The 20,343-nt window shown below is 44.4% G+C and overlaps 2 protein-coding genes across 4 annotated transcripts in view; one reads left to right on the top strand and one right to left on the bottom strand.

Moving 5' to 3' along the window:
• abcg5 (ATP-binding cassette, sub-family G (WHITE), member 5) overlaps window positions 1–20,343 on the bottom strand; it is a 38,602-nt gene that overhangs the window by 6,149 nt on the left and 12,110 nt on the right. For all 3 annotated transcript variants that reach the window (XM_038813615.1, XM_038813599.1, XM_038813608.1), the window contains 5 exons: window positions 15,820–16,033; window positions 13,443–13,648; window positions 12,872–13,010; window positions 8,945–9,130; window positions 5,991–6,109 (listed from right to left, as the gene is read on the bottom strand). In XM_038813615.1, the coding sequence (XP_038669543.1) occupies window positions 5,991–6,109; window positions 8,945–9,130; window positions 12,872–13,010; window positions 13,443–13,648; window positions 15,820–16,033 (864 nt within the window). The remainder of the gene's footprint in view (window positions 1–5,990; window positions 6,110–8,944; window positions 9,131–12,871; window positions 13,011–13,442; window positions 13,649–15,819; window positions 16,034–20,343) is intronic.
• abcg8 (ATP-binding cassette, sub-family G (WHITE), member 8) overlaps window positions 12,913–20,343 on the top strand; it is an 80,250-nt gene continuing 72,819 nt past the window's right edge. The window contains exon 1 of the mRNA XM_038813586.1: window positions 12,913–13,030. The gene's annotated coding sequence lies outside the window, so the exon portion shown is untranslated. The remainder of the gene's footprint in view (window positions 13,031–20,343) is intronic.

Below are 20,343 nucleotides of genomic sequence, written 5' to 3'. Positions count from 1 at the left end.
GAATGTGCAAACTGTACACGGACAGTGACCCAGAGCCGGGATCGAACCTGGGACCTCGGCACCGTGAGGCAGCAGTGCTAACCACTGCATCACCGTGCTGCCCTATTAAACGTGATCATGACCCCAAAGGGGCGGGTACCAGAGGTGGTGGTCTTTATGGACGCGGAGAAGGTTTTCGACCATGTGGAGTGGCGGTACCTGTTTGAGATTCTGGAAAGGTTGGGATTAGCCCGACATTTGTGGCGTGGTTGCGTCTGTTGTATGTGGCCCCGGTGGTGAGTGTACGGACAAACGTGATGAGCTCATGGAGTTTCAGGTTGATCGGGGAATGAGGCATGGGTGCCTGCTGTCAGTGTTGTTGTTTGCACTGCCGATAGAGCCCTTGGTGATGGCCCTTAGGGGGTCAGTAGAGTGGCAGGGGATTGTGAGGGGGAGTAGGGAACACTGGGTATCGTTATACACAGAAGACCTGCTGCTGTTCATGTCGGACCCGTTGGAGAGTATGGGGAGAATTATGGACATACTGGAGAGGTTTGGGGCCTTCTCGGGTTATAAGTTAAATGTTGGAAAGAGTGAGGTTTCCAGTGAATGCGGCAGGTCAGGGAGCCAATCTGGGGGTGGGGGGGAGGGAGGTGTTGCCATTTAGGGTAGCCAGGGACAGGTTCGGGTATCTGGGGGCCCAGGTGACGGGGAAGTAGAACCTGACAACGTTGGTGGAGGAGGTTAGGGGGGATTTTAGGAGATGGGATATGCTACATCTGACAGTGGTCCAAGTGGTTAAAATGAACGTTCTGCCAAGGTTCCTGTTTGTATTCCAGATCCTCCCTATCAACCCGAAGGCTTTTTTCCGGAAACTGGACACAGCGATCTCGCAGTTTATATGAGCGGGGAAGGTTCCTAGGGTAAAGAGGGCCCTGCTGCAGAGGCAGAAAGGGGGGTTGGCGCTACCAAACCTGCTGCATTACTACTGGACAGCGAATACGGAGGTGAGACAGTAATGGGAAAGAGAGGGGTTAGGATGGACGAGGAGTTCTGTAGGGAGTCCAGCCTGAGAATCATGGTGACAGTGGCGCTACCGCTGGCACTGGGGTGGTACACGGTGAGCCCGGTGGTGCAGTTCACGATTAGGATGTGGCATCAGTTGAGGAGTCACTTTAGGATGGAGGGGATGTCGGTGCTAACACCGCTGTGTGGGAACCATGGGTTTAAGTGGGGGGAGACGGATGGCATATATAGGAAATGGAGGGAAGTGGGGCTGGTGAGGGCGAGGGATTTGTACCTGGAGGAGAGTTTTGCAGCTCTGGAAGTGCTGCGGGAGAGGGTGGAGCTGCCGAAGGGAAGTGAGTTCAAGAATATGCAAGTGAGGTACTTTGCTCGAAAGAATGGAGAGGGTATACTCCAGCAGCTTGGGATACCCTGTTGGAAAGGCTGCTGCTTCCGGATGTGGAAGGGGAGGGTAGGATTGGATATATGCAAGGGTGGCAGGGGGAGCGCAGGTGGTGAGGATTAAGAATAAATGGGAGGAGCTGGGAGGGAGATAGGACGTGGAGTGAGGCAATGCATACGGTAAATTCGACAGCAATGAGTTTGATTGAATTTAAGGTGGTGCATAGGGTGCATATGACTCGGGCGAGGATGAGTGGGTTCTCCCAGGGGGTGGCAGACATGTGTGAGAAGTGTGGCCGATGGTCAGGGAATCACGAGCATACGTTCCAGGGCTACGAGATGAGGAGGGATGGTGGGAGGGGGTATTCAGGGTGCGATCGAAGATTGTGGGGGCTGGGGTTCGGCCAGACCCAAATGTGACGATTTTTGTTGTATTGGAAATGCCGGAGCTGATGGAGGGGAGGAGGGTTGATGTTTGTGTCCTTTGCCTCCCTTATTGCCCGGTGAAGGATATTGTTGGATTGGTGATTGGCAACGCTACCAGGGGTGGCAGCGTGGCTGGGAACCTGTGTGATTTCCTCAAGCTGGAAAAGATCAAAGTTCGAGTTGAGGGGATCAGCGGAGGGCTTTGACACACGGTGGCGATTGTTCATGTCAATGTTTGAGAAAATGTTTGTCGTGGGGGGGGGCGGTGAAAAGAGGACAAATTTGCACAAACTGTGGACATTGGGGGTGTTGATAATGTTTTTTGATTCATGTTTTTGTACTTTTGTACATTTTGGAATAAAATACATTTTTTTTTAAAAATCTGTCCATCTCAACCTTGACTTTTCTGTTCTATGAATATACTTATATACCACCTTTTAGAGTTCTCTTTTCAAAAACAAACTCTGAAGAAAGAGGTATGAATCATAGCATGACGAATTAGATAATGAGCCTATAAATAGATAATTAACGTGTTGGGAGAAAGTTCAAAAGTTGTTCTTGCATGTACTATGTCTATATAATTTATCAGTGCTGTACATCTTTCACAAGTTACACAAAATCTCTGGTACAGGAAGAGCCCATGAAATTCAACAACACTCAAATCCCATTTAATTTTAATATTTTAAGTTTAAGGTGATGCTGCATTCAACTGAATTAGTAACCACATAAGATCAATAATCTGATCATTTGCCGACAGGACCCCATCCAAAAATTGAAAGCAAAGCATTCCGTGGTTAATAGAATGGTTTCCACTTATTTTTAAAATGTGGTTCTTTGCCACTTCGAAAACAAATTAAAAAGCAAAAACAAAGTTGGAAATGTGAAAGTAAAAAGGATGCTTGTTATCACTAAGGAGGTAGTGATGGGCAAGTTAATGGGGCTAAAGGTCAACAGGTCTCCTGGCCCTGATGGAATGCATCCCAGAGTGCTAAAAGAGATGGCTAGGGAAATTGCAAATGCACTAGGGATAATTTACCAAAATTCACTTGACTCTGGGGTGGTCCCGGCGGATTGGAAATTAGCAAACATGACACCACTGTTTAAAAAAAAAGGAGGTAGGCAGAAAGCGGGTAATTATAGGCCATTTAGCTTAACTTCGGTAGTAGGGAAGGTGCTGGAATCTATCATCAAGGAAGAAATTGCGAGGCATCTGGATGGAAATTGTCCCATTGGGCAGACGCAGCAGGGATTCATAAAGGGCAGATCGTGCCTAACTAATGGAGCCAATGGATGTGGTATATCTGGATTTCCAGAAAGCCTTTGACAAGGTGCCACACAAAAGGTTGCTGCATAAGATAAAGATGCATGGCATTAAGGGTAAAGTAGTAGCATGGATAGAGGATTGGTTAATTAATAGAAAGAAAAGTGTGGGGATTAATGGGTGTTTCTCTGGTTGGCAATCAGTAGCTAGTGGTGTCCCTCAGGGATCAGTGTTGGGCCCACAATTGTTCGCAATTTACATAGATGATTTGGAGTTGGGGACCAAGTGCAATGTGTTCAAGTTTGCAGACGACATTAAGATGAGTGGTAAAGCAAAAAGTGCAGAGGATACCGGAGGTCTGCAGAGGGATTTGGATAGGTTAAGTGAATGGGCTAGGGTCTGGCAGATGGAATACAATGTTGACAAATGTGAGGTTATCCATTTTGGTAGGAATAACAGCAAAAGGGATTATTATTTAAATGATAAAATATTAAAACATGCTGATATGCAGAGAGACCTGGGTGTGTTAGTGCATGAGTCGCAAAAAGTTGGTTTACAGGTGCAACAGGTGATTAAGAAGGCAAATGCAGTTTTGTCCTTCATTGCTAGGGAGGTTATGCTGCAATTGTATAAAGTATAAAGTGAGGCCACACCTGGTGTATTGTGTTCAGTTTTGATCTCCTTACCTGAGAAAGGACGTACTGGCACTGGAGGGTGTGCAGAGGAGATTCACTAGGTTAATCCCAGAGCTGGAGAAGGGGTTGGATTACGAGGAGAGGTTGAGTAGACTGGGACTGTACTTGTTGGAATTTAGAAGGATGAGGGGGGATCTTAAAGAAACATATAAAATTATGAAGGGAATAGATAGGATAGATGTGGGCAGGTTTTTTCCACTGGCGAGTGAAAGCAGAACTAGGGGGCAAAGCCTCAAAATAAGGGGAAATAGATTTAGGACTGAGTTTAGGAGGAGCTTCTTCACCCAAAGGGTTGTGAATCTATGGAATTCCTTGCCCAGTGAAGCAGTTGAGGCTCCTCCATTAAATGTTTTTAAGATAAAGATAGATAGTCTTTTGAAAAATAAAGGGATTAAGGGTTATGGTGTTCGGGCCGGAAAGTGGAGCTGAGTCCACAAAAGATCAGCCACACCAGAATGACAGGGAGTGGGATAGCTTGATCTTGGTTTCGGACAATGCTCAGCCCACATCGAGGGCCGAAGGGCCTGTTCTGTGCTGTACTGTTCCTGTTCTATATGTTCTATGATCTCATTGAATGGCGGAGCAGGCTCGAGGGGGCAGATGGCCTACTCCTACTCCTTGTTCTTATGTTCTTATGCTGGAAATACACATCACGTCAGTTAGCATCTATGAAGGGAACAGACAAATTGTTTCAAGATGGTCCCTTCAGAAAAGGAAAAGGGCCAAACAAGTAAAGCTTTTAATAGAATTAAAAAGGAAAGGGGAAAAAGAAAAAAAAAACACTGGTTTGTATCATTGGGATCAACTGCAATCTGATCAAAAGAAAAAAATGGAAGCTCGTTGGAAGGCTGAGATAACTTTATATCAGAGGCCATGAGGATGAGGCAATAAGATGGGAGGAGTTGAAAACCCAGATAGCATGCAGATGAAGTCTGTAATTAAGTCAGAAAACACTGACATAAAGAGGCGATTCTCCAAAATGGAGCACAAGTGTTCGCGCCGTTGTGAACGGCGTCTCGTTTCACGACGGCGCGAAGCAGGCACGACCGATTCTGTCCCCCACGGGGGGCTTCACAGCGCTGGAGCGGTTCACGCCACTCCAGCCTCCCTCCCCGGCACCAAATGGGCACCACGCCAACCCGCGCTTGTGCAGTTGGGCCGTGCCAACCTGCGCTTGCGCGGGGGACTTGTTCTGCGCGCCGGCCCCGACTCAACATGGCGTTGGTGTTCAGGGGCCTACTGAAAGTAGGCCCGGGGGGGGGGGGGGGGGGGGGGGGGTGGAGAGCGGGTGGTGGGGAAGAGGCCGGCCCACCGAACAGTGGGCCCCGATCGCGGGCCAGACCCCATCGGAGGCCCCCCCGGTGAAGGATCGCTTTTCCCCGCCCCACAGGCTGCCACCCCGGCCCTTCGCGCAGAGTTCCCGCCGGCAGCGACCAAAGGTGAACGGCGCCGGCGGGACTCTGTCGTATCCGCGCGGCCGTTCGGCCCACCCGAGCCGAAGAATCGGCGGCCCCGTCAATTCCAGCAGCCCACGCCGCGTCAAACGCGCCGGCAAATGCGCAAATCGTGCCGATTTTCCGCACCTCGGAGAATCACGCGCCGGCGTCATGGTACGGTTGCGCGATTCTCCGGCCCGGCGTGGGGCTCGGACAATCACCCCCAAGGGATCAGCCAGCACCAGTATCTTTTATTTGACCTGAAGTTATTGAAGTCTTGGAGATTGCATTGAGCATCACTGGAACAGTAATTTGGTTTCTACTTCAATACAAACTTTTTTATATACATCTGGTGAGAATGTAGGTTTCAATTTGACCAAAAATTAACATAAATAATTAATTTTGAAGCTGCCATATCCACATCTTTATGTAATAGCAAAAACAACCTGGCAATTTCTAATCCCCAAATGTGCTATTTAACATGCTTGCCACTTAATATTTAACTACAAAGTTTTTTTGAAGTAAGCTGTACTGCCAGTTATGGCACACAGTCAGTACAACCCATCACTAGCGCTTTTTCTAAACAAGATTTTTCAAAATTTTGTGAAACTTGCCCTTTTTTGGATGTGCATTGATTGGGAAACCTCTGCCCTACTTATCATATCACTGACCTTGAATCAAAGTGGGCAATCTTGAATGTTCAAGCAACTGAGCTAATTCTAAACAAACAAGGTGCAAAGTTCATTGAATTTTATTTCATTACAACTTCTCAAATCAAACACTCACCATTAGCACACGTGAAATTTAAACCATAAAATTCATTCACCATCAGGACCTCTACTCCATATTTCTGAAATGTGAGATAACTCAGCCATCGAAATGGTTCGGGCATGTCTTCTGCACTCCTGTATTAATGAAATTGAAACAAGTCATATTTAAATCATTTTGACTCACAGCAGCTTGGTTAACCGTTTGCTGAAATTATCTTTTTTTTTATTGTCGCAAGTAGATTGAGGTTAACGCTGCAATGAAGTTACTGTGAAAAGCTCCTAGTCGCCACATTCCGGTGCCTGTTCAGGTACACGGAGTGAGAATTCAGAATTCTCAGCTGGTACAGGAATTGAACCCGCACTGCTGGCCTTGTTCTGCATTACAAACTAGCTGTCTAGCCCACTGAGCTAAACCAGCCCCTATACAGTATATTCATGCATTTGTCTTCCCCCCCTCATTTCACACATCCTCTCCTGGTAGGTACTCTGGCATGTTCTAAGAGACCTAACCATTCCCAGGTGACCAGCTTTCAGGTGTGAGTTTGAGGGCATCACAGCTAAACCCAGTATTATTTTCAATTATATCCCACTTACTAGTAGGGATTAATGGATATGAAAGAAAGAATATGCATTAATATAATACCTTCCATGTACTCAATAAAACCCAAAGTATTTCACAGCCAATCAAAAACTTTTGAAGTATTATCTGTCATAATGCAGGCAAACAATGGTGATCAAGAAGCGAACCTTAGAAGATTTCTTCTCTTGAACATGCTGCACTGAGGACATTTGTACTGCTCTATCACCTGCTTCACACAGATACATAGAACATACAGTGCAGAAGGAGGCCATTTGGCCCATCGAGTCTGCACCGACCCACTTAAGCCCTCACCTCTACCCTATCCCCATAACCCAATAACCCCCTCCTAACATTTTTGGACACTAAGGGCAATTTAGCATGGCCAATCCACCTAACCTGCACATCTTTGGACTGTGGGAGGAAACCGGAGCACCCGGAGGAAACCCACGCAGACACGGGGAGAACATGCAGACTGCACAGACAGTGACCCAGCGGGGAATCGAACCTGGGACCCTGGCGCTGTGAAGCCACAGTGCTAGCCACGTGTGCTACCGTGCTGCTTCAGTTGTGATGAACTAATTTGGCACAGAAATCATACTTGTTACCTCAGTTACTCATTAAGCCATTTTAAAAAATGCTTTTGTGGGAGGCAAGTGCCCATCCCATTTCCCTGGAAAAAATAGTGTGCCTCCGTCTTGAATCGTTGCAGCCCATCTGGTGTACTACACACACAGTGTTGTTTGTAAGGACGTTACTGTTTTTTGACTCAACAACAGTGAAGGAATAGTGATATAGTTCCAACTCAGGATGGTCTATGGCTAGGAAGGGAACCTGCAAGTAGTGCCGTTCCCATGCACTCCTGCCCTTTTCCTTCCAGGTGATAGAGATATGGATTTGGAAGGTTCTGTCAAAGAAGGCTTTGTAAGTTGCTACAGTGCACCTTGCATATGGGACATGTTGCCACTGTGGTCCAGAGATGGAGGGAGTGAACCTTTGACTTTGTGGATGGAACACAAAACAAATGGGCTGCTTTGTTCTGGATTGTGTCGAGCTTCTTGAGTATTGTTGGAGCTGTATTCATTCAGGGAAGTGGGGAGAGAGTATTCCATCATAATCCTGACTTTTATGTGGTAAATGGAAATCCCCAGGATGTTGATGGTTGGGGATTCAGTGCTGGTCATGCCAGTGAATGTCAGGGGGATGGGGGGGATTCTTGAGTGGTCGTAAAAAATGGTACAAAACATTGTGCAATCATCAGCCAACTTGCCCACCTCTGTCCTTATGATGGATATAAAGTAATTAATTAAGCAGCTGAAGATGGTTGGGCTGAGGACACTACCCTGAGGAACTCCTACAGTGATGTCCTGGGCCTGAGATGACTGACTTCTAACAATTATATCTTCCTCTGTGCTGAGTATGACTCCAACCAGTGGAGAGTTTCCTATTGAATTGAACCTTGCTGGGGCTTCTTAATGCCACACATGACCAAATGCTACCCTTATATCAAGGGCAGTAACTCTCACTTCACCTTTGAATTCAGCTCTTTTGTCATGTTGGACCAATGCTGTATTAAGATAGTGGCCCTGATGGGACCAAAACTGAGCATAAACGAGCAGGTTATTGTTATGTTTGAAAAAGCTTTAAAGAATTGTGGATTACACCTTCCATTATCTAGCTGGTGATTGAAAGTATACTGACGGGCTGGTAACTGGCCAGATTGGATTTGTCCTGCATTTTGTGGACAAATCATACCTGGGCAATTTTCCCTATTGTCAGGTAGAAATGGCAGTTTTTTAACTGTGCTTGGGAGCAGCCATATTTTCAGAAGGTTTGCTTTCAATTACCACAAGCAAATAAGATGATATAACTCACTTCACATTTTTTACTCTTAGGCACATGAAAGGCAGAGCACACAAGGAAATGCCAGAAACTGGAATGAAAACAACTTTTAGCAAAATGTCAGTTCCTTTAAGGATTGCTGGTTAGTATACGCAATGCCCGCACTCAATGTACCTTAAAATTGCATTGGACCCTACATTAAATACAAGCATGTTGCATATTGAAAGAAGGACTGAAAAAGACAGGCACATGCTCTGCTTTCCTAACTCCCCTCGAAAAATAGCAGTGTGCATACCGAGAGTGGTGGTGCAATGCATTTTCAACCCACCACCTTCCCATTTCCATGACAGGGGACAGTAAATTTAGTTCTAATTTGTCCACAATTAACACCTAATTGTGATAACAATTAGATTTAAAGGACAGGTCACACAAAGCTTCCCCTTAATGGTAGAATCCTATGGTTTATGATATAAAGCACCATCATACATAACAGAATATCCTGCTTGCAACAAAGCTATCGGGGTCATGTTCTGCATTCCAAAACTTCTCACCTTAAGAAACCTGACCCAAGTAGAATTCCTGCTACATTAATTAAAGCAACAGCACTATTTACGATGTTTGGATTCTGAACAACACCGAGTAGGATTAGCGTCAGAAGTTCACCAACTAGATGTGGCACGATAAGTACAGCAAAGAAACAGCCAAAACGCTCCCACAATGGAAATAATCCCAAAGTCCTGAAAAACAAAGGCAGACAATTCAAATAACGTTGTCCTATCTATTGCTAACATTTGCAGAAGTAAAATCCATATAGTGTCATGATATGCAGACATGCAGATAATGATATACAGACAGGTACAGACAGGCAGCTAATGAACACAGAGACACTCGGGTGGTATCTCACTATAAAAGGCACAAGGCACTCACACTCCGCTTCTTTCCATTGATAAACAGCTACAAAGTGAGTCAATGTATTTACAGCATCACACCTCCAGCACGTGGCTAAGAGCTAGTCTGGTTCAGTCAGAGAGAGTAACCACACTTAGGGTAGCAGAGAGTAGAACTCAAGAGAACTGTGCTAACTGTGCTACTGGTTCAATAAATCAGATTGAACTAACTTCAAGGTCTGGAGTATCTTCTGGTTAAAGCTGCATCCAGTTGCAGCCTGTGTTATCCCAGAGTACATAACACAACAAACTGTTTAGTCTACACAAATCTGTGTGGGAAATTGAAACAGAGGAAAAGATAGGGTGAAGAATGGGTCAGCAAGCTTATCTCTCAAGCACAACTGTATTTTGAACGAGCCAAGTGGTTTATTTTTGATACCTATTCTAAATTTGCTATCACTCATTTTCATTTAAGCCTTGCATATATACTTTGACGTAATAGTTGCATTTCACATAGTTGAGAAGAAATGATCAACCAACTTCTATCTAGGTTGAATTTTCAGACTTCTTCGTCATCCCTCATCCTCTTGGTACTTGCACTCTGCCTTCTGTATCCTTTGGAAAGCCATTTTGTTGCAAATCGGCAAAACATTTTGGTCGGAGGTTTTAGCTCCAATTGCGATGATTCCATTGCTGTAAATTGCCCAAAGTTGATTAGACCAGTTTAAAAGATTAAGGAATTTCCTGCAGAAGTTGTGACCCGTGCAAATTGAGTTTTCACAATCTTTTGCGCTGGCTAATAAATAAAATGGCACTAAAGGCCAGGCATGGCCACAAAACTGGCCACACCCGCTGGAGGTTTCCACTAATTGCACCTATTTGAGAAAACTCGAAGGTTTAGCTGGGTTTTTTTTATAAGTGCCAAAGTTTTTGAAATTAATTTCATTTTAATTCACTAAGAAACCTGCTACTGTACCCCAATAAAACCAGCAGAAATGGTTCTTTATATTTAAAAAATCATTTTTAATCACTTAAAATCAGATTAAAATTATTATTTCATGTGTGATAAATCAATTTTCAGCTGCACTAAACAAACTACACACAGCACTCTTAAATATATTAAGGAATACTTTTTACAACAAAATTACGTTTTACAATGCTGCCCAAATGTTGGTGGTAGATTTAGCTTCTGATGATACACAAATATGGTTGAGTGGAAACGCTAGGAAATATAAATGACCACTCAGTTTTGGCCCCTATTTGCATCCAAATCGCTTATGGTACCCAAAATAAAATCCAGCCCCATAATTATAAGCAAGGTAAATTTTGAGTTCACATGGAAACAATATGTGAAGTATTTTTACATGTTTTCTCAAAAAGAAATTAAACATTTTAGGAGAGAATTTGGTCAATTCATTGAGGATGTTTCTACTTTTGGCCATTGAGGATGTTTCTACTTTTAGTCATTAGTGTAAAATGCACACTGTGGAATCAGCCATCCATTGTACAGCTCTTCACTTGCAAAGACCTATTGCACTACAAGAGATTGCTTTTTGGAATAATGTCAGCACTGCTGCCTACAGCGCTGTGGACCCGGGTTTGATTCCTTCCCGGGTCACCGTCTGTGTGGAATTTGCACATTCTCCCCGTGTCTGCACGAGTTTAACCACCACAACCCAAAGATGCGTAGGCTAGATAGATTGACCACGCTAAATTGCCCCTTAATTGGAAAAAAAAATTGGGTACTCTTAATTTATAAAAAAAAAGAGAAACCGTTGCGAGATTCGGAAAACCCGAGCAGATCGTGAGCAACAATGGTCGAAGACTACTTAAAGATGTGTGGAGTTCAACATATTAAACCAGCACCTTATCATTCATCCATGAATGGTTTAGCCGAAAGGTTTGTCCAGTCCTTGAAGCATGCATTGAAAGCTTCTAAAGACCAAGGTTCACTTCATCGCCGTGTGAACAGGTTTTTAGCAACATATCTAAATTTGACGCATGCAATAATACAAGTTCACCAGTTTTGTTATTGATAAAAAGAAAACTGAGGACTAGCTTTGATTTACTCTTGCCAGTGGAGACATTTGATATAGTAGAGTGAAACCTGCAGTCACAGATCTTGAGATGAGAAAGTAGCACAAGGAAGTGCTCGTTTCAACAAGGAGAACAAGTGTTAGCACGTAACTATTTCACTAGTGAGAAGTGGGTCCCTGCGATGGCATTGGCTCAGACTGGTCCAATAGCCTACATGGTCCAAATGACAGACAAACTCATTTGGAGACGCCAGGCGGATGAATTGATCTCAACACAAGTTAGCGTGCCAGTGCCAGAATCACCTCAAGTGTTAATGGTCTCTGTTCTATCTGATTGTACAACTTCTCGTTCATCTACAGAAGTTGGGCAGCTCGGTTGCACAGTGGTTAGGACTGTGGGTTCACAGCGCCAGGGTCCCAGGTTCAATTCCCGGCTGGGTCACTGTCTGTGTGGAGTCTGCACGTTCTCCCCGTGTCTGTGTGGGTTTCCTCCGGATGCTCTGGTTTCCTCCCACTAGTCCCGAAATATGTGCTGTTAGGCAATTTGAACATTCTGAATTCTCCCTCTGTGTACCTGAACAGCTGCCAGTATGTGGCAACTAGGGGATTTGCACAGTAAATTCATTGCAATGTAAGCTTACTTGTTACAACAAAGATTATTATTATCATAAAAAGAGGTTGTATCAGAAGTACCACTACTACTATACTAGGTTTCCCTTGGAAAAAGAGGCTTTAACACCTTCCAGGATAGAGATATCTACCAGAGAACCTGAAAGTACATCTAAGGTCAAGAATTACAAAGTCCCGGAAGTGGGCAGGCAACCAACCAGAAATAGATGCCCACCTGATCATCTATCTTATTGACAGTGTTACTACAATGCAATAATATGATGCCTGCACTTGTATGTAGATGTAAATGACTTTGTTAAAATACTACTTATTAGTTGCATTGGACCTTAGAAGTAAAGAGGGAGGGACGTTATAGATGTAGATTATTGTAGTTGTGCGCAATGTCTTTTTAAGAACAGTCATTTGACTTATGTGACCCCCATCGGCAACTTTGAGGGCTTTTGCCCAGTCTAGTATCAAACCTTGTGGAGTGAAAATCTATAAACCTCTGTTAATCTTGCATCAGACCCACATGCTATGGCAATCTATTTCTTTTGTACCATTAGTCTAAAGATGCAGCATTCATTAACTTTTTTGTGAGCTGAAAAAGCAGCTGGGGAAAATGTTACATTCAAAGGTTCTTCAATAAATCCAAGACAGTCCTGTTACTGTAATTATGATGTAATTTTGTGTGACAGCTTGCTTTATATCCTTTAGTAAATGTGGATTCTTTATCTGTTACTCAACACGATTTGGGAAATTAATAGTACATTGTATATTTAAAGAATGTAAAGTAACAAACATCAATACTAAAGTAAAAAACAAATTTCTATTATATGAACCTTACTGAAATAAACCACTATTTTTTTACTTCAGGTTACTTCTTCTGTGCTGGCACAGCACACTCAATCTAAAATGTTCCTGTGATTGGTAAAACAAGTCTTACCAGTAGACAAAGAAGCTGAAAATAGCCACGCTGACGATGCTGAAGGGAATGATGTGGATGATATAAGCCACCAACATCAGCCATTTCTGATACAGACCATCTGAACTTTCCTGATCGCCAACAGCTCGTAATGAAGGGTCTGAAGTTTTTATAAAGAAGGTAAATATCATTGAAATATAAATTTTACGAAAATAAACAAGCAGTTCAGACTTGTACGTACTACCTTACAGAATTTTTAAGTAACGAAAAGACCACTGAATATTTATTTTAAAATACTTGCATGTGAGCAATTTCTGTACAGCTGCCAGACCTCTGAAATCTACCCCTCAACGTACGTGGTGTGGATTACAGAGAGGGCCATTTATATCTGAGGGTGTTCTGTACCATATGAGCTGGCTATGAACTGATGAAAGAGCTACAAACAACATTTGGTCCTTTCGTTACTCCCCAGAATTTATTTTGCACTGAAGACTTTGAAAGCACAATTTATTTTTATCATCATGCCACCTATTTTTTCATGTTAAATGGACTATTTATAAAGCTATAAACCAAAACATGATTACTGACGTACATAAAGCAACAGCATTCAGCATCCCAGTATAGGGTGAGGCGCCTATACTTTGGTAGATTACCCCAATTCGGTCTTGCACTGCACCTTTTGCTGGATCACTATTCAGCTTCATCAAAAAAAACACTACAAACAGACCATAGAGCAGATTTTGGAAGAGACGCATAATAATCCCAGTCTTGTTTCTGGATAAATTCCGTGCAATTCGTCTGCAAAGAGAATGAGAAGCAATAGGTTATCTTACTTAAAAGTGAGCAAATATACTACTAAAGAATGCAAAACCTAATTTTTACTGAGAAGTACAAACAGTACACCTTGTAGACAATTATTTAATGGGCTGGGAATTTATATTTTGTTAAAGATATTAATACATCTGTTCTCGACCCTCAATTTTTAACAAATTGTACTTTCCTAAGTGGATGATGGCACTCTGGTATGGAACAGGTTTATACCAATAATTGGCATCTTGTTGAATCCCTAGCTGTGTGGAAGGGTCAAAGCGAAGGACAAACTACCAATTCCTCACAGGAGGGGAAAGGGAACTGGGCGATTAGCGTGTTCTAATGCATCGGCTGGCAGTCCACAACATGTCAGCTCTGCATTCCTCCCCTTACCCCATTGCAGCACCATCCATGGGCATACTACAGTAGGGTAAATAAGACAGAAGTATAAGGCTGGAATTCCTGGTCCACCAGCCGGGTGTTTTTTTGGCAGCGGCGTTTGCTGGCGACGGGGTTCTCTATTCCTGCAACTTGACAATGAAATTTCCCATTGAAACCATCCCACGCCACCAAGGAAATGGGGGAGGGGAGCGGGGGTGCACTGCTGGCAGGAACAGAAAATCTCAACGGCCGGTAGAAGCTCAGCAAGAGTGACATGGATTGATTTCACTCTGGACCTCTGTCTTTCTTTTGGTAGTTTGTTCCCCAACTCAACACATAGGCTGTGAATAAACAAAGTCATTCTCTACCATTCACCCCCAAGTAACAAAAAAAATCTAAGTATGTATACTTTGTTCGGTAAGATTCATGTTTTTTGATATAATGAAGTATATTCTTGTTAATTTGTATAAAAAGAGCTGCATACACAGGTCAATTCTGGTGGCATGGTAGCACAGTGATCAACACTGTTGCAGTTGCTTCACAGCTCCAGTGACCGAGGTTCGATTCCCGGCTTGGGTCACTCTGTACGGAGTCTGCATGTTCTCCTCATGTCTGCGTGGGTTTCCTCCAGGTGCTCCGGTTTCCTCCCACAAGTCCCGAAAGACGTGCTTAATAGGTGAATTGGACATTCTGAATTCTCCCTCAGTGAACCCGAACAGGCGCCGGAGTGCGGTGACTAGGGGATTTTCACAGTAACTTCATTGCAGTATTAATGTAAGTCTACTTGTGACACTAATAAAGATTATTATAATTCTACATTATACTGCGATGGTGTTGCGGTTATGTTATTGGACCTGAACAAATAATAAGTAAGGGGGATAGTAGCATAGAGGTAATATCATTGAACGAGCAATCCAGTGGCCAGGATTATTACGCCAGGGACCCGAGTTCAAATCCCACCACAGAAGCTGGAGGAATTTTAATATAATTCATCATTAATTAACCAGTCTAATTAATAATGATAATGAAACTACTGGATTGTCATCCAAAACCATCCGGTTCACTAACAGCAAGCTGGAGAGGAAATCTGCCATTCTTACCCAGTCTGGCCGACATGTGACTCCAGATCTATACCAATGTGATTAACTCTTAACTGTCCTCTGAAATTGGTGATGGAAACTGCTCAGTAAAAAGCACTGTGCGTGTAGTTACGAGACATGACTTTGAATGGTTCAAGAAGGTGGTTTACCATCACCTTCTCAAGGGCAATTAAGGATGCTGACCCTGCCAGCAATAGGCACACCCCAAAAACAATTTTAAAAAAATCTTGTTAATCTTTAAAAAAGTTTTCATCAGCATCTATTTTGAGGTGCCCACTCCCTCGCTAATTGTCATGGCAGATGATGATACTTCCTAGCTGGAGTGCCCCTTGTTGGCCAACCAGCTTTGACACATCCACTGACCTTATTTAAACAGTGAGCCCTCCTTCTGTGAATTTGGGAAAAATAGCAGGTAAGTGACTTTCCTGATGGAAGAGACCACAAACCTAGAGCAATGCTCTGGATCCTGGGCTTAAATCCCACCATCACCACAGTCTGGGAGCTTCTGACCCACATTTAAACCTCACATTGAGGTCCTTAAGCCCACAGGAAAAGCCCTGTCCTTCATCTCTCACTACTGAAATCTCGAAATCTGTACGATCTTGATATTGAATCTATTTAAAATTAGATGATATATGCATTGTAAAATATAAATGTAGGCTGTTGCTACAGGTATACCTGATCAGTACCCAGAGTTTAACAGCTGTGTTTGGAGATGCTCTGCTCTTGAAAGGAATGGATGATGATTTTTTTATTCGCTTTGCTGCTTTAATATTCTCCAGTGCGTTATTAAATATTTTTGAATTTCGGAATGAGAATGAAATTTCTTGGACTCTACTGTAAGTCTCAATCTCTCTCTCCTTGTTTCTGGTGTCGACAGAAGTCAGATCCACTGCAAACATTAACATGAGCAAATTAATCGATGTGCAAATGTTTTTCCAAATGTGTTCAGTTTATTTCAAACAAGTTGATATCAAGCCTGTTACATCTTCTTGTGCATGGGAAACAATTTTCAACAAGAATTTAGAGTTTGAAAATGTAATTGAAAGTGCAGAAACCTTAGAATTATGGATGCACGGGTGGGAAAAAATCTAAAGTTCATCAACCTAAAGCAGATACCATTCAGCCAGTTTAGTCATTAGGCTGTTAATACTTTCACAGAACGTTCTGCTTTCTTGGGTTAACCCCCTTTCCTTTTCCCCCAATTCCCCACTCATAAGGAGAGCGTGAGAAAAATCAACGAAAAGACAAAAATCACTATTACGGATGCCTGGTCAGCTCTCAACAGTGGCTAAGAGACTGGACCAGATATAACTTTCTTTAAGTTTTAAGATGGAGCGGAAAGATCAATATGTTCCAGGAATGATAATGTAAGAAACAGGGCTTGGTTATTTTATAAACAAACTTTATTAAAACAAAAGAAAAGAAAGCAATATTTAAACTTTTACTTCACCTTTAACACTAACAGTGCTAAATAACGTTTCTTAACTGTAACACATTAGTTCCCATTAAACAACACTGCACATGAGCATGTAGCTTTTGCTCCACTTACACAAACAAACAATGACAATACTTGCATTTACAAAGCAATTTTTCTGCTGTTAGGGACATTTGTTCCAAACCCTTTTCCAAAGCCTGTCCACCCCTCAAAAAAAGGCCAGACTTGAATCCATTATTGTTATCTTGGCTGTCTTATTTCCTATTCCCATTTCTACAAAGGACAGAGATATGCCATTCATACGCAACTGATCTTCCATTGACGAACAAATAGGTCATCAAATTATGTGCTGGAATAATGGCTTGTCAAACAAAGTTGTCCCGAATGAGAATGGAACTTGAGTGGATCATCTGGCTGATCCAGGACATCCCTTGTATTTCCACTAAGGTTAAGTCTGAATGGAACAAGGTAATTCAGGCTGAGGACATATCCCTCTGACTCTACTGCTAGCAGTCTTTTCCCTCAGTCTGCTTAACCCCTAAAATGCCTGCTACATCTTGGACTCCATTTCTGGACCCAAGTTCTTAATAGCACCTTATCATGACAATCACCAAGTCTTAGCATTGGGCCAATTATTCTCTTGACTAAGTAATTGTGTGGCCCAGGATGCTAAGAGCGAAGGGAAATAAATAAATGGTGGAGGGAAACATCTTGCACTTGCGTTTGAAGTACTAAAACACCTCAAAACACATCCCAAAGGTAAATATCCAGGCCCAGAAAAAGGTTGAATGCATGCTTGAACTCTCTACTCTTGCAACATGGTACGCCCCTCCCATGCTAGCAAGACAGTTTGCAATCCCAATGTCCTCTTCAACCAGAAGCTGAGCTTACAGAACCACAGAATTGTTACAGTGCAGACGGAGGTCAATCAACTCATTGTGTCTGCACCGGCTCTCTGAATAAGGAATTAACTTAGTGGCATTCTCCCGCCTTCTCCCTGGAACCCTGTACATTCATCCTTTGCAGATAATACTCAAATTCCCTTCTGAAAGCTTTGATTAAGCCTTCCTCCATCTCACTCTTAGGCAATATGTTCCAGATCTTAACCACTTGCTGCATGAAAAAGTTTTTTTCTCATATTGCTTGCGTTTCTTTTGCCAATTATTTTAAACCTGTACCCTCTCGTTCTCAAACCTTATAGAATATAGAATTCCTACAGTGCAGGAGGATGCTATTCGGCCAATTGGGTCTGCACCGACCCTCTCAAAGAGAATCGTGCCCATTCTCCTGCCCTACCCCCATAACACTGTAACCCCGGGGCAGCACCGTGGCACAGTGGTTAGCACTGCTGCCTCACGATGCCGAGGTCCCAGGTTCGATCCCGGCTGTGGGTCACTGTCCGTGTGCAGTTTGCATATTCTCCCTGTGTTTGCGTGGGTTTCGCCCCCACAACCCAAAGATGTACAGGGTAGGTGGATTTCATAGATTTCATAGAATTTACAGTGCAGAAGGAGGCCATTTGGCCCATCGGTTCTGCACCGGCTATTGGAAAGAGCACCCTACCCAAGCCCATACCTCCACCCTATCCCCATAACCCAGTAACCCCACCTAACACTAAGGGCACTTTGGACCCTGAGGGCAATTTAGCCTGGCCAATTCACCTAACCTGCACATCTTTGGACTGTGGGAGGAAACTATGCTACCGTGCTGCCATGCTACCGGATTGACCACCCTTAATTGGAAAAATTGAATTGGGCATTCTAAATTTTTTTTTTTAAATACACTAACCCCACCAAACCTGCACACCCCTGGACACTAAGGGGTAATTTTGTCATGGTCAATCCATCTAACATGCACATCTTTGGACTGTGGGAGGAAACTGGGGCACCCAGAGGAAACCCACACAGGCACGGGAGAAAGTGCAAACTCCACACATACAGTCACCCAAGGCCAGATTTGAATCAGGGATCCTGGCGCTGTGAGGCAGCAGTGCTAACCACTGTACCACCCTCCAACCACAAACAACCTCAAATAAACTCCATTATCAGCCCATCTGTAACGTTGCCTACCTCTATCCCTGTTTCTGCTGCTAAAGCACTCATCCACCGGAGCTTTCATTTGTATAGACATCATACTTTGTAATTCCCTTCTGTCTCCCCACATCCCACAGCCTATTTTTAAGATCTTCTTTGAAACCGACCTTGCTGATCTATTAATATCTCTCTCATTGTCTTAATGTCCATTTTTATTTGATTGCAACGCTATGAAGTACCTTGGAACAGTTTTCTTTGTTCAAGGTGATAAGGCATTAGTATTAAAGTTTCTTGAATAACTAAAAGACTATACAACTCAGAAAATAACATTTGCGAAAGCAAAAAGGTGAATCATTTGTACAATCTGACCAAAAATGTCAGCCTATCTTTCTATTTTAAAAGCTGCTAAACCAGTTTGGCCCTTTGTGGTTTGGATCTCCGATTTGCAGAGTTCATGACTTAAGAATAAGGGGCGGGTTTTCCCTTTTGGGGACTAAGTCCCCACGCCCACCAAAAAAAATGGGCGAGAATCACTCCGGACTTTTTCCTCGAACGTCCAGGGTGATTCTCCGTTTTCCGGGGGGCTAGCAGGTCCCCGGCGTGCGTCCCGCAGCTCTGGCTGACGGCGGGGCCCTGCTGTCCAGACCGCGTGGTGGCCCATGCACGTGGCGGCCCCCTTTGGCACGGGCGCCGCCGACATGGCGGAGCCACACAGCGGGCCCGAGCAGAGTAAGGAAGGTTCCACAGATCACGATGGCCCACCAATCGGTGGCCCCTGATCGTGGGCCTGGCCCCCGCTGAGGCCCCCCCCCCCCCCCCCCGGGAGTCAGATTCACCCCGCGCCCCAACCAGGACCGTCAGAGCGGTCGCGGGTCCGAGCTCCCGCCGGGTGGTACCAGATGTAAACCACGCCGTTGGGAGTTCGGCCGGTCGACCGCGGAGAATCGCCACGAGGACCTGTTGCAACAGCCCCCGACCGGCACAGCACGACCACGCATGCGCGACTGGCGGATCCGTGGAGAATTGGGGAAGGGCCGTCGCACTGGATTTCCGATGTGAATGGCTATTCTCCGCCCCCGCGCCGGGAACAATTCCAGCACAGAGTGTTGGAGAATCCCGCCCAGGAAGTAGGAGCAGAAATAAGCCACCTGGCCCCATGAGCATTCAATAAGGTTATGGCAGATCTTTTTGTGAACTTAGTTCCACTTATCCGCCCGCTCACCATAACCCTTAATTCCTTTCCCGTTCAAAAATCTTGGGCTGGATTCTCCGAGCCTCCATGTCGAAATCGCGTTTGGCGCGGGGGCGGAGAATGGTCGCCAAACTGGAAATTCGGACCAGCGCCGCTCCCGCGATTCTCCGGTTTCCAGACTCCAGAGAATCGCTCGGGAGTCTCTCACACGCAAACTACGCGGCGTCGGTAGGGGGCCATTGACAGAGGCCCCCCCCCCTGCGATTCTCCCCAAGAAACCGGCCGAATCCACGTCGGCGTGGGTTTAAACACCATCGGTGTTTAAACAGTGTCGCGGCTGCCCTGGTGAGGGCGGGGGGGGATCGTTCGCCGGGGAGTCTCATGGACGGCCAGGGGAGCGATCAGGCGGCACAGACACGTGGGCGCACACGATCTCGGGGGTCCTACATTTTTGGTGCTGCTCCACGATGCGAGTCCGCCATGTCCCACGCTGGCGGACTCGCATTATCTTTGCCTTAAAAATATCCAACGGAATAGCC

Source organism: Scyliorhinus canicula, chromosome 1, assembly GCF_902713615.1.
Source record: "Scyliorhinus canicula chromosome 1, sScyCan1.1, whole genome shotgun sequence".
NCBI classification, from domain to species: Eukaryota; Metazoa; Chordata; class Chondrichthyes; order Carcharhiniformes; family Scyliorhinidae; genus Scyliorhinus; species Scyliorhinus canicula.
Note: the sequence above shows the minus strand (reverse complement) of the source record. Positions and strands in the feature narration are given on the sequence as shown.